General features: G+C 38.0%; 1 protein-coding gene across 2 annotated transcripts in view; it reads left to right on the top strand.

Moving 5' to 3' along the window:
• TGFBR3 (transforming growth factor beta receptor 3) overlaps positions 1–14,118 on the top strand; it is a 112,375-nt gene that overhangs the window by 81,535 nt on the left and 16,722 nt on the right. For both annotated transcript variants that reach the window (XM_085303552.1, XM_085303553.1), the window contains exons 7-13: positions 3,909–4,098; positions 5,253–5,578; positions 6,346–6,495; positions 8,306–8,437; positions 8,698–8,880; positions 11,993–12,292; positions 13,339–13,459. In XM_085303552.1, the coding sequence (XP_085159678.1) occupies positions 3,909–4,098; positions 5,253–5,578; positions 6,346–6,495; positions 8,306–8,437; positions 8,698–8,880; positions 11,993–12,292; positions 13,339–13,459 (1,402 nt within the window). The remainder of the gene's footprint in view (positions 1–3,908; positions 4,099–5,252; positions 5,579–6,345; positions 6,496–8,305; positions 8,438–8,697; positions 8,881–11,992; positions 12,293–13,338; positions 13,460–14,118) is intronic.

Genomic DNA, 14,118 nt, shown 5'->3' with positions numbered 1-14,118 from the left:
AACTAAGATGCACTTTCAGCTCGAACTRTTTGTATTTCACTTTGTGCCGTGGCTTTCTGCTCTTGTGTGCAGAGGCTGCTTGATCTAGATCTTCCAAGAGAACAAAATGGCAGGCAGGGTCTGAGATTTTGAGGTGAGGAATTTAAAAGGAAATAAATTATGGTGCTGCTCAGAAAATGGACTAGAAAAATTGTTGGAGGTGGGTGATGAAATTCCCCTCTGATCCCGTGACACATGCTGCTCTTATGGATGGGAAAGGACATTCTGGTCATTCTATAGGTCTTAAGTAACTGGACCTTAAAGAGAAAGCTCAAGGTTAGTAACTTAGGATTAGTATATTYGTAAGGAGAAGGACAAAGAAAAATATCTGATTTTATAGCTGCATTCTGGGTTATTACCTAAAATTTGCTGATGTGTATTTAGGCCTTTTAGCCAGTACTGTGTGGGTCTGCTTTTACAGGCTAGAGAATAGTACATTAATTCACTTCATGCTTTTAGCTGTCCAAGGAACAATATTTTGTATCCATGCAGCTACCTGTTTATGGCTCATGAGTTTTCAGGGAGAGAAATCCTAAAGGATTTAAAAATGTCTTAAGTGCTGCACTTACATTGCGTGTGCAAAGCAAGTATGTTTATTTAAAAGTTTTCCTTTAATAATGATAGAGAGTTTAAGTAAAAATCTGTTACATCTTATTCTTTCTGTGATGGGTGGCATTAGATAACATTTTATTTAGATTAACAAAAAGAGAAAGTAATACTGTATTTGGAAACGTCAGTATCTGAAAAACTTTGTGTTAGGATTTGTGGTGAGTATTTCCTCTACTGCTTGATTCTTACAGTTGCTTCAGTTTCTGAATGCATGCTTGATCTACTTTAGTTAAGGAGAGGGGAGGAGACTAAATATCCCCATGTCATTAAAATGTTTGCCCCTCCTGTGTTTAGGATCTGTTCATATCTGTACAGCTGAAGGCCTTTCCAAATCCAATTTTAGACAATGCATTAAAAAATTACTAAACAATTAGGTAATGTTTCATAATGTTCTTTTTTGCTAGTTGAATCTGTTCCATGCACTTCAATTTTCCTAAGTTCTTGCCCTCAGTATGAATCGCARTTGTCTCGAAGGCGCTGGCAAACTGGGAGTGAAAGGTTAAGGCCAAGCTGCCTCAGACCGGGGACTGTGAATTATTAAGGTTCACAGACAAGAAATGGAGAGGACCTGCCAGGTGGTGTAGCTCATCTCCCAACTTGCTGTGGTTCTTCTTGAAACTCTGAAAAAGGATGGACCCTAAACCCAGTAAAATGGGTATGATTAAGGCAAAATAATACACAACTGAAGTGCAYACTCATCCAAATTCACCAAAAATAAATGCATAAGGCTTTTCTCCTAGGCTGTCTTTGCTCCTGATTGCAGTCTTTTGTCCTCAAAAACCTTGTGCAATGTGTGCGAGTTTCTGTGTTTCTGGACTGCCTGCCTCCACTTTCATTGCTTCTTTCAGAAGTAGTGCCTTTTTGCAGAGGTGTAGGTTGTTCAGTGGACAAACTGGGCAAAGAAGTGAAACTGCAGAAGGACTTAGTGATTAGCATTAGCTTCCATTTATTTCAAAGAAAAGAAATGCTTTGAGGGTCAGAGAGTAGGGGAGGTGGAATGCTCAGATCGACAAATCTCTGAAAGTTTTAAAAGCTTGTGGACCTACGTGGACTGTTCTTTAAATGAGAAACCTAAAACCTGCGCCTGCTAATTTCTGAAATGGTCTCTCTGCATGCTGAGTACTCTGGTAGGTGGCTCTGCGAGTTGTCTGTTTTCATAYGCTGCCTATGATGGAGTTGTGCCGGCTGCATGTGCAGGATGCTTTGCCTACTCCTGCAAGCCCCCGTGATTTGTTTTGTTTTACTGAGCAGTGCAGGCTGAACATTACAAGGTCACTGTGGAGTGAAGAAGTATAAACAAGCCCTGAAAATGGTCAGGTGCCAGCTAGGACAGTAAAGGTCGGAGTTAATATTTGTTCAGCTGTCTCATCTTCACAAAAAAGAAAGGGAAAGCAGAGAGAGAAATCCAGCAAAATTTGGGTAGCATAATAATTCCAACCAGTCAAATCTGGTGTGGCAATTTAAAAGTGTGTGATAAACCATGTTCAGATTTCTGTCTGCTGAAAAAAGAAAAAGACTATTTGACCCAGAACCATAATAAGGCATTGTAATTGGAATATGTATTGCTTCCTTTTTGTTTCTTATCTTCAGTGACCTTTGTCATTGGTAACAGTACTGGTAACAGTAGCCTCAAACCTGGTAACCTGCACTTAAAATTCCCATTACCGTAAATTCTGAAGCTTTGGGTGTTTAAAGAATGTAGGATAGGGTCATGTGGAAGAAAGAGGGAGGGAGGAAGAGGCAAATCATTCCATTTATTYAGGTCCCCCTACAAGCTTTATTAATTTCTTTGCTTAAAGGCAGTATTTCTGAAGRCAAGTACAAAAATGTAACCTTACTTCTTGACCTTTTGTAGAAGGCCCGTATGACCGATGCCCAAAAACGAGCTGAGAGAAAGATCAGTGCTGTAAATCTTTTGAAGTTCTGTATCGGTAGAGGATTAAGATTTGATCACGTTGAGGGAAACCAATAGAGATTTTAAAAAAAAGAATGCAGCCTATGTGATGAAGCAGATAGGCGAGGAAATGAAAGTGCTTGTTGTGCAGCATGAACTGGTGTAATCCATATGTTGACAGTACAATTCAGTCCTMCTGCAGGAATCACTGAGAAGCAGGTCATAGTGCCCATTACTGAATTGGGCATGTTCAGCTGGTTCTGTAGTTGTTAAAACGACTGATTTAGTGATAATAGTAATATTGAGAATGTTATGTCTGAATCTACATATTTAGCTTTATATATTTAAGCTGCTAAACACTTTAAAGCAATTTAATGTGACACAAATGAGTATTTTGGGACTGCCCCTCTAACAGCTAGAGACGCTTGCGGTATCCTTTTGACTTGCAACTTTGACAACAAAAACGGAAATTTTGCAAAGCTTTCACAGTAAAATGAAAGCTGACTGTGACTCATCTGTATTTCATGGCTGCTTTTTGATGAGCAATAATGCATAATTATTTAATAATAAAATTTACAGGCTAGCAAGTGTATTTTTGTAAGTTTGCTGTATTGATGTATTTGTGTAACACTTGTAGTACAGCTCATTAAGTACAATTTTTATTAATGTGTGGAAAGTATATGTTGTCTTTTAAGTAGCTCAGTTTTGCCGAAAGTTGAGCATTCTCACTTAGCACTMTACTCAGCATTTAATACAGTACTGTTTAATATATTCAGCATTTTGCAGGACACACGCAGCATTTATAGTCTCAAGCTCATTCTGTGGCGTGCAGAGTACCCTCAGTTCCARCTGATTTAAAGCATTAACTGGAATCAGCTCCACTTCATGAGTTGGGCCCAGCTGCCCTTTTCAGGAGTGCCAGTTTGAGCAGAGGTTTTCCCAGATATAGCCAAAGGTGTAYCCTAAACTGGCCAAAGAAGTGAGGGAGAACATTTGAAAAATCAGTTGTCTGAGAACTCAGAATTCACTTCAACGCAGAGTTTTGAAAAAAAATGTGTGTTACAGAAATGGCCATAAGCATGTCTTTGTCTCCTTTAGGAACTGACGGTTTCTGGCTGCTTTGGTTTGGTTTACTGCAGCGCAGCCTGAGCCTGTCAGAGGCTGGAAGGAGGGGGAAGAGAAGGGACATGCTTGTGTGCAGCAGTTCTGTGTCTGAGGTGRCAGAGTTTATTTCCCAGATAACCTGTCTGCTCTTATTAGCAGACTAAAATTTTTCTGCARACCATGTGCAATCAGTGTCACTATTCCATGTAAAATATCCTTAAATGGTAAATCGTGAACCAGGCTCTCTCTCCTTTGTTTGCAGACATCAAATAGTATTGGCTTTGGAAAAGAAACAGAACGATCCATGACTATGAGTAAATCAGTAATACCTGATATTCCCTCATCACATGAGAGTTTGATCAAGTGGGCTTATGAGCATAACTATAGCCCAGTTACCTCCTACACAAAAGCCCCGGTTGCTAATCGGTTCCACCTGCAACTTGAAGATACAGGTAAGTTTGAAGGTGGACTGCTATCATATAGAAAATATATATAAACCTCAATTTTGAGATTTTGTTCTTGAGGATTGTGTTACTCTTACTGCTCATTTTCAAGGATGCTGATACCTCCTACTTACAAAAATACATGTGGCTTTTTGATTAGAAAACTATGTTATTTACTGTGAAATGTTAATGGAATTGAATGGTTCTACTTTGTCCAGCTCAGAAGCCATTAGGGCTGACCATACTCAGTATTCTCTGGAATTAAAGGACTTCAGTGACTGGATATTTTGCTAGTTAATAAATTTAGTTTTGACTTTCAAAAACATGAATATAGTATTTCCTTAATTCAATTAAATAAATATTTAAATTGTTTACGGACAAAGTTGGCTCACCAGAGAAGTCTGAGCAAATAGAATAAATACAACCATTAAAAAAAAAAAATCTATTTGGCTAAAGTCATTGCTGACGTAAAGATGTCTTGATATGTTGAAGCCAGTGGAGTTGCTTCTCTTTTTGCACTAATTCTGGATGTGGACTGCTGAGAACATTGTTTAGCTGTTTTGACAAAGCTTATAATCACGTTCATTTTATCAGTTGCGCTCTTATGGGTTCCAGATAATTATCTGCTTGGGCCAGATGTTGAGATTTCAATACTGAGCTGCACTGTTTATAAGTCGGGGATAAATACTGTTCTCATTTACTTAGCATGACATTAACTCTGATGTTAACTTCACTCCAGTTATGTAAGTACGTCTACAACAGTGAAGTTGACTGAATTTGTGCTGGCAGGTAATAGAAGAATTTTGCTGATGACTTGAACTTACGCTATCTCAGCAGTACTGAAATAATGCATTTCCTGGTTGTTTCCTTTACCTTTGTGGTTGCCTTTTTGTGTATAATGGGGCTCACTCTTCAAAGATGGCAGTTCTTGGTGAGATAGATTTATAGCAGGGAATAAATATGCCAAGATGAGATGCCTCAGTAACAATTAAACCCTTTGTGCAGGAATTGTGCCTAGTTACCTGGAAAGTACAAAGATGCTACTTTTGATGTCCTTCAGGAGCTTGTTTTCTGGATAGTATTCCTGAGATAGGAAGTGTTCCTCTTCTGAATACCTTTGGGAAAGGATCTAATAACCTGGTATTCTTTTTTTCTATTTTTAGAAGAGATGAATGATGAAGAAGTTCATTCCTTTCCTCCAGAGCTGACAGAATTGTTGGATGCTAGCCCGCTGCCTGCCCCAAAGAATCCTGCATTAAGTGATAGCCTGGCTTTTCCTTTTCCCATTAACAGAGGAAGACATGGCACAGTGGGAGAAGGAATCTTCCCATCTAGAGATTCAGCTGACACATTAATAGACCGTGACTTTGAGCATTCCCTCCCAAAACATAAAGGACCTGAAGAGGTTCAGGGTAGTGCTGATGTAGCTCTATCCATAAAGTGTGATGACAAAGTAGTGATAGTAGCTGTAGAAAAAGACTCTCTGCAGGTTGGTGTCATCTCATAATCTCAAACTTGGGTAGGCTTTTGATAGACCATTTAAAATGTATTTTGACTGGAAAATGAACGTTCTGTGGTTTACAGCCACTTTCCCTCCTCTCCCCCTTCCCCTCCAAAAAAAAAACCATTTGGAAGTGGAAAATATGCTGTAGATGCTGTTTGCCAGAGTTCTAGGACATTTTTCCTCTTCCCAACAATCCACTAGTTTGTAGAGGTATTTCTGATAGTGTTTTGCAGGGTTAATTCTGTCAAAAGCTACTGCACTCAAACATTAATGTGAGTTTTTAATCTCCAAAGTCCCTGCTTTTGATAGCTGTGTAAGACCTGAATAAATCTGTGAAGAGGCAGCTAAGGGAACAGAAAGCTAGAGGGTGGAACTATGTGATCCACTTTGTCCATTATATGGTATTTTCTTCTTTGTCTTCACTGTCTGCAAGCTGAAAGGTTGCTTGTGCCCATTTGCGTTATGGAAGAAAGCCTGATACAGAGTAAAGCTTTTTTAGCTCATTTTAGATGAAGGAGAGCTTATGTCAGTAGACTAATAATGAGCCTGTTGTTTTCTATGTTCCATGTTACATTTATGCCCTCTCTGTTATTTGCATTTTGAAATTGACCTTCCCTGGATCTCAGTACAATGAACTTCACTTCCTCTTATCAGTACTCATAAAAAGTATTCGAAGATGCACTTTGCGAAGTAGTCTAACATAATTTTACTTCAGCTGAGCTCCAGCCACTTACAAAGCATCTTTGTTTTAGGCTAATGGCTACACAAGGACAGAACTCTCACTGCTGGATCACTCTTGCAAAGCCAAGATGAATGGTACCCATTTCATTTTGGAATCTTCGCCGAACAAATGTGGGACTCGGACAGCGTATATCTCGGACAAGATTGTTTATTTTAACTCTGTGAGTATTTTACAAAGAGCAGCCTTCTTTTCTACTGCATATCACAGTGGTACAAGCAAGCCATTGTACTTGACTGTAGTCTTAGCAAAAAGAAGGTATCCTGATCTTTTCCTATGTAGCTCAAACCTAGTTGCAGCTACAGTTCCTGTATTCAAGGATGTGTGAAGGCTGCACCTTCAGTCTGCTCTTATGGTCAGATAGTATCCCAAAGAAAACAGGAGGAGATGGAGTCGTACGGTTTTACAAAACTGCGTGGCTGCACTTTGAGGACCAGCTGAACCATTCTCAGAGAAGGAAGTTGTGCATGCTTTTCCTAGGCAGCTTCGCTGTATCTGCACTTAACCAGTACTATGCAGCTGAAAGGTGGGAGAGCAGCTGATACGTGAGATAGGAACAAAGATTTGTGATTGCACAGAGCAATACGGTTTATTTCATGATTCAATAACTTAACGAATTATTTCAGGTGATCTTTTTTTTTTCTATTATAATTGTGGATGAAAAAGGCTTTCAAAATGTGAGGAAAAGGCATTATCTGTGCATGCTTCTGTTTTGTATTTTAGATTTGTATTTTCTGCTGTATGTGGGGAAGGGCTTCTGGGTTCTTRTAGGTAAGGGATGATGCAATGAAGTAAGGAACTCAGATTCGAAGACTGCTTCCAGACCAGCCCTGCTTATGAACTTGAATACACTGTGGCTAAACTGGATTGGGAAGCAATGACATGTTTCTCTTGCTGGGCTTTTCAGCACATAGAAGTAACCTTGCCAAATGAAGGAAGGTCTGTAGTCTAACCCAAACACAGCTAAGGCAACCTGATCCAAACTTCCCTGGCTAAACCATTCCATACTGACAAGTCTGTAGCACCTGGCTTTAGAAACAGTCCGGTATCAACAGTATCATATCCTGGGTTGAAACATCCCTGAACTGCACAATAGTACATGCCTGGAACGAAATACTGTCATTGTCCATGTATTACAGCCTAGACCAAAGCTGATATTTGCCTTCTCTTTTTCCATCAGATCCTTTAAGAGTCTTGGTTACTCACTTGAACTCAGAATCTTATATGGTATCTTTCAGAATTTGGGGAGAATCATTGCTGATTTATAAACATCATACAGAGGAGTCCCAAAGAGTGTATATGTCACTTCTTAGCCATTGCTGTACTTCAAGAAAACAAAGGTGAAGTCTTGGAAGGGAGGGAGCCACTTGAGGAACTGCAGGAGATAGAGAAGGAGAAAGCTGAACACTGGAAAAAGAAAACTGGGAATGTCAGGTGAAGAAATGAAAAGTATGCAAAGGAGAAAAAAAAGTGAGGAATTCCAGCAGAGATTCAGAGAAAAACTAGAAGGGAATAATAAAGGAAAGGGTATGATGATTTAGGGTATACAGTTTAGGAAAAAAAAATCCTTTGACCCTAACAGTTTTAATGATTTTCCTTGAGTACATCAACGAAAGCTATAAGATTTGAAAAAACACTTCAGAAAGCCAATTCTTATGTCAGTGTTAGTTATAGAAATGTCAGAAATAGAATGGGACTGCTGGGGTGCTCATATAGATTCCAGCACCCAAACTGCCTTTGCATTGTATGGAGCTTTGCTAGTTTGGACATCTGGAAACAAACAAAAGGATGTTCCACAAGTATAATATCCTGACTGCTCAACACAGGGCTGTTTAAGACATGCCTTTCCCATCTGGTTAGTTCGCTCCCTTCTTTAGGCTTTAGCATTTTTCTGAAGAAAGAAGATGATAACTGTGAAGAGAGAGTGCTCAGTTAGCACCTAATTTTGTGTGTGTGCAATGCCTTTTGTGCAGATTGTTATTCAGCTGTCATCACCAGCTGAAAGTAGTGGCTTTGATGATGACGACATGGAATCAGGTGATAATGGATTTCCAGGGGATGCTGATGAAGGAGATGTTGCTTTCTCAAGCTGGCCTGAAATAGCGGTATGTTACTCTTGGTTTTGTACTTGGCAATAGAGAAATGCCTGTTGTAATATGCACTCCATATAAATTAAATTAATTATTTAGAAATTAATTTGCTCTTCACTGTTTTTCTGCTCACTTCTATTCCTTGTGACCCAGTTGAAGAGCTGAACAAAGAAGATGGAGTGTGGGTGGGCCTATATTACATGCTCCACATTTGTCCTTATCCAGCTACCATTCCTGACTCTGGATGTATTTTTGTATTATTTTATTCATTTCAGTTTAACTGCACACTGCACCAGCCGGAGAATGATAGAGCGTTTTTTAATCCTTCCATGTTCTGGCCTCTTGAACCACACGTCACCAATGTGACCTTCAACATGGAGCTGTACAAAACAGATCTGTTTCTTGCTCCTTCCCAGGGACTCTTCTCTGTTGCTGAGAATGGGCCAATATATGTAGAGGTAAATAATTGGAAAAGGCTTTCAAATTAATGAAAGYGTTTTGCAAGGCTATACAAACTGAACTAAATCTGTGCTTATCAGCTGAAAGGTTTCACTGTGCAGTTGCCTTAAGCAGGCAGATACGGTCTTTGGTGGCTGCAGAAAAGGGAAATTGTGGGATAAGTGAGACAATACTTTGGGGAAAAAACAAAGGATTGCTGTAGAATGGATGAATTGGACTGCAAGGTAGATGTGTCATTCTCGCTAGATGGGCTTTTCAGTGCAGAACTTTAAGGTGGTCTCTGAATTTTTGCTCTGGGCTAGTATTCATTGATGAATAATTAATTTTATAAGGATAAGAGTTAATGTTTTTGAGAATTACAGCTGAACCTCATCTGAAAGATGCAGACATGCAAGAAGCAGTTACAGGTGTCTTCCTCTCATATGCTAGGGTTCCCAGGTTACAACCAGCTTCTGATCTCTCTTTGATCCACCTACCAATGCCTGTTAAAATACTTGTGTGCTATCACACGAGATCTAATGGCCTTAGATAAAGCCMAACAAGGTCAACAGACAGGCACCATTGACTTTTTAGACTCGGTAATATTTCCATGTGGTGCTAAGTACATGATAAAATCAGGAGAATACCAGACAAATACAGTCAGTGTTTCTGAAGATAAAAATGTGAACAGAATTTTGCATTTTCCAAATAATGTAGTCATTAATAAATACAACACTGTCAGTGAAGTACATTTGCCAGTTTATGAATTGGGAAATCGAGGAGCCGTGAGCAATGGGTTTGTAAGGCCAAGCAAATGGGTATATTGTCCTTCAAATAGTGCTGTGGTGTGTTTCACGTGCCCTAGTTTCTGTCTGTGAGCCTGCATTGCACATAAGTGTAGTGGCTCATTTGATGCTAATGCAATTTTCTTCATTGTTTCAGTGTGTTATGGCTCTTTCTCATTTTCTGTCCAGTGAAAAAGTTTCTGCTTCTCTGGACAAAGAAAGACCATAAAGATTCATCCTGAGAATTGTTCATGCACAGTAATGTTTGAATGAGTTTCTCTGAGTCTCTGTAATATTTTCTGGAGTGCCAGCGTACATTGTGTGACAAAAGCAGAAGTGTGAATGGGGGGGGTCAGAGCTCCAGATCTTTCTCTCCCCCTACCATGCCTGCAATCCTGCCATATTACAGTATCTTTCACTAGAGCCATTTTCTGCTTCTTACCTTTTAGAAAAAAATCATTGTGTTCATTTCAGAGCTCTTAGAATGTAGATAGGCCCCGAAAGTCTACGATTTTGGTTTTTTATTCATTTTCTTTTGCATTTTTGTGAGTAAAATACCAACTGAACAATAATAAGAGAGATCACAGGAGCTTTGTCCATATGATATCCTCAGAGCTAARAAGAAATCCATATAATCAGTGAAGCCCTCTCTAGAGAGATTACATATTTCTAACACTCTTACCACAGCAAGTAGATTTGGGAATTTATATGTGACTTTTAGTTGACTTTTAGTTGAAGATGATAGCATGGTTTGTGTTCTGTAAATGTTGTTGCCCATGTGTCTTCTACCTAAAAGACTTTACACAATGCTGTAAAAAAAAGCATTTAATAAAGTTGAAGCAAAAATGAAGTATGTCACAATCTGTTAGAAATATGTTTATAAAAGACGCATGATTTTTTCATTTGGACAAAAACTGCTACTTCCTTCTGCGTTCTGGGATGAATCCCTCTGGCTCCAAGCCCCCTGAATTTGTCTGGTTCTGGAGCTGTTTATTCAGACAGATGTTCTAATTTCTTCTTCACCTGTCCTGGCACAAGTTTTCTCTTTTTTTTTCCCTCCCTATTTTTCTACTTGCACAGTAGAAAATGGTTGCAGATCTAGACTTCTGTGATACCATCTTTAACTGACACACAAAAAAGTTGTATTTTTATTTGTTTTGCTTTTGTTGTTAAAAAATCTGCTTTTTTGATCAATAAATTACTTAGGCCAAAATCTCATGGCCATAATCCCCTTTCCTTACCTAGTTTATGCCATTAACCTGTTTATCTGTCAATATCTGTGGCTTGATCTTCATTCATCACTCTTTATTTCTGTGCTTTTTAGAAGGAGGTCTCTCTTAGCTTAAATGCTTCAGASCCTCTTTTTTGTCTCCAGTTTGATTACTGCTCACTTAAGGGGGAAAAAAGAGCAATCCCATTATTCTGTGCACAACTCATAGCATCCAAAAATGTTTGTGTAGACTACAGGAAAATTTGGCAGAATTATCATTAAATACACATGCAGTACATCTGGATTGCGTACATATGTAAGGCACATTTTTTCTAAGAAGAAAATTATTTCTGTTTTGATCATGCAGTATTAGTGGTTGGGCACAACACTCCTGTTGCCTYGTAGAGGGGCATGCTTCAGTCATTAGGAAATCCATTTGATTTCTTTTGTGATTACTCTGGGGCATTTGTTKTCTCTATTCCAGTTCAGCTGAACAACATCAGTGCCCTGGAAGTCTGCATCCAGAGTTACTTCTCATAAAAATATATGAGTTTCAGACTTGTAATAAACTAAAAGGATCATTGCACCAAAAAATTACAGCTTTTTAGTAGTCTGCCTCCTCCCCCCAGTCCAGGAATGCCACCCACACATCAGACCATGACCTTGACTCTGCCTCTGCATTCCTCTGTTGGTTGGGGGTGGGTTTTTGTTGTGTGATGCTTTTTTTTTTTTTCTCCTTGAAGTAAAGTTTGAAACCCATACAAAGACTTAATAACTAGAAATCTATTATAACCTGTATGTTTATAAGGGAAACCGCACTGTTCCTTTCCCTAGACTTTTCAGGCAGTAGTAGCATTCATTCATTAAATATTTCTGATCTGGATTGGATTTTTCATCTGTTTTTGAGAAGATAAGAGATGCCTGTATTTGTGCATATTATGCTGTTAAGCAGTAGCTTGTTTTGAAACCACAGATTTTCTGTCTTTCAGTTTGACCGGCTAGCCTTAATACTAAGCTTTCAAAATGATTTGGATTGGAAGTGGCACTGGAAAGCAGCTTAATAATTATTGAAAATGCTAATGAAACCTGTGAACTAAAGATATTGGAGGTCTTACTGCCTTTTTCTTTTTGATGCAGGTTTCTGTGACTAAAGCTGACAAATCCCTGGGCTTTGCCATTCAAACATGCTTTGTTTCTCCATTTTCAAATCCGGATAGAATGTCTGATTACACCATTATAGAAAACATTTGTCCAAAAGATGAATCTGTTAAATTCTACAGTGTTGAGAAGGTGAACTTCCCAATACCACATGCGCAGAAGGATAAAAAGAGATTTAGCTTTGTGTTTAAACCAAAATTCAACATCTCACTGCTCTTTCTTCATTGTGAGCTGACTTTGTGTACAAATAAAGACAAAGATACTCAAGGATTGCCTAAGGTCAGTAATTTATTCCTGTATAAACTTACGATTTAGGTGATTTTTTTTTAATCTGAACTTTAAAGTGAATCAACAATTTCAGGTATTAGTTCTTCTGTTGAGACTTTACATTAATTTGAATTGATGTAATGCACATCCTAAGCCTCAGGATTTTAATTGGTAAGAGTTATGGTACATTTTGACTGCATAGTTTACATTTTCCACTTTATTTTCGATGGGTGATTGCATGGGATAAATAGAAATCATATTTTCATTATGTGAACAGTTCAGATTTTTCTTTACTACTCATGTCCCATACCATTAGCACAAACAATATTAGTTTTAATTTTCAAAGGCTTGCTGAGATAACATTGCAATTGCTTTTGATCCTTCTTTTAGGAATTGTAAGATTAACCTGTCTCAGCAGAACTTGGAAAGAAATAAGTAAAGGTTGGCATTTGTTTGCTGCATTTCAGTGGCATACTTCTTATGTGTTYTTAGAGTAAATTTACTATCCTGAAGTGCTCTCTTAATATATCTAAATAGAATTTGCATTTTCTATCTGATTATTTTGAAAGAAAATTGCCAAATTTTGCTTTATAACTAGTTGAAAGGGCTGCAAATTCTTTGTTAAAGAATGCATTCTAAGAATTCTGAACTTAATTTTACTTTTGGAAATTTAGAAACATAACCCTTAAAATGTAGATTTTAAAGGTGCTTTATCATAACTGAACAACACATTTATTAGTAACTATATTATTGGCCACCAGATTTTTTTTAAATGGACATTTGTTTTGTTATCCTAAAATAAAATGATTACTGCAACTTAAATTTAATAGTAACACTCATGAAGGCTAGAGAATTCTTAATGAAGGCAGTGTTTGTGTCCTGAAGCACAGCTGAGAATTACCTTTATCAGTGTATTTCACAGGGATTGTTTGAAGGTTCTGATAATATTCAAATCTGGTGTCTCTTTGGTAAGCAGTWTTTAATAAAACTGATAATGAGGTGCTTCTTTTATTTTGAGTGAATCTCTGACCTCACATGCTATTTTTTTCCACCTGCAGTGCATTCCTCCTGATGAAGCTTGCACCTCGCTCAATGTGGATATGATCTTGGCCATGATGCACAACAAGAAAACTTTCACCAAGCCCCTCGCTGTAATAACTTATGAAGTAAAACCAGAAGGTACGAAAATGCATTTGAATTGCTTAATTAAGTTACATATATTGTATTAGTAATATGTAGCTCACTGAAATGGGGTTAAAAAAAAAAGAGTGTTCCAAGTATGTGCAATTGTATAATCTTATAATGTTAATGCATTTGTAAGATGTTATTTAGTTAGACTTTGCCCTGGCAGTAATCATGATGGTAGTTGGTTGCCATTTTCTTAACCTTTTTTTATTGATCTCTGGAAATGTGGTTTTACCTAGCCATTGAGAAAGACATACTATACTACACAAGAATGTGTGTTTGATGAGTATGAATACGGCAGTAATGCTTCCAGCAATTTATTATTACTCAGAAATAAAAGGCAGTGCTCTACTCCCTGCTCTATCATTTCTTTTTATTGTGGTAAATATATATGTAGGAATAACAACAATGGAATTAAAAAAGCATTGAGAACACTAAAGCCTAATAAGTTTGTAAAGCAAAGGGTGGCCACCAGAAAGCAACTCATTAGATTATTACACCATTAAGAAAAAAAGATGAGATGTGTAAAGGTATTTTAGCTCCATGTTGGTGTGGCTTGTTTGATTATGTAGTCTTCAACAAAAAAAAAGAGGATGGCTTTGTAGACGTGTATAGGCGTTCCTTAGTGTTGTAGGGCAGTGACTTTTGTCCGA

The sequence above is a fragment of the Rhea americana genome, unplaced genomic scaffold (genome assembly GCF_003343005.1).
Source record: "Rhea americana isolate MKP2758 unplaced genomic scaffold, rheAme1 scaffold_2, whole genome shotgun sequence".
Classification (NCBI taxonomy): Eukaryota; Metazoa; Chordata; class Aves; order Rheiformes; family Rheidae; genus Rhea; species Rhea americana.
The sequence above is the reverse complement of the archived record's forward strand: the minus strand, read 5'-3'. Positions and strand labels throughout refer to the sequence as shown.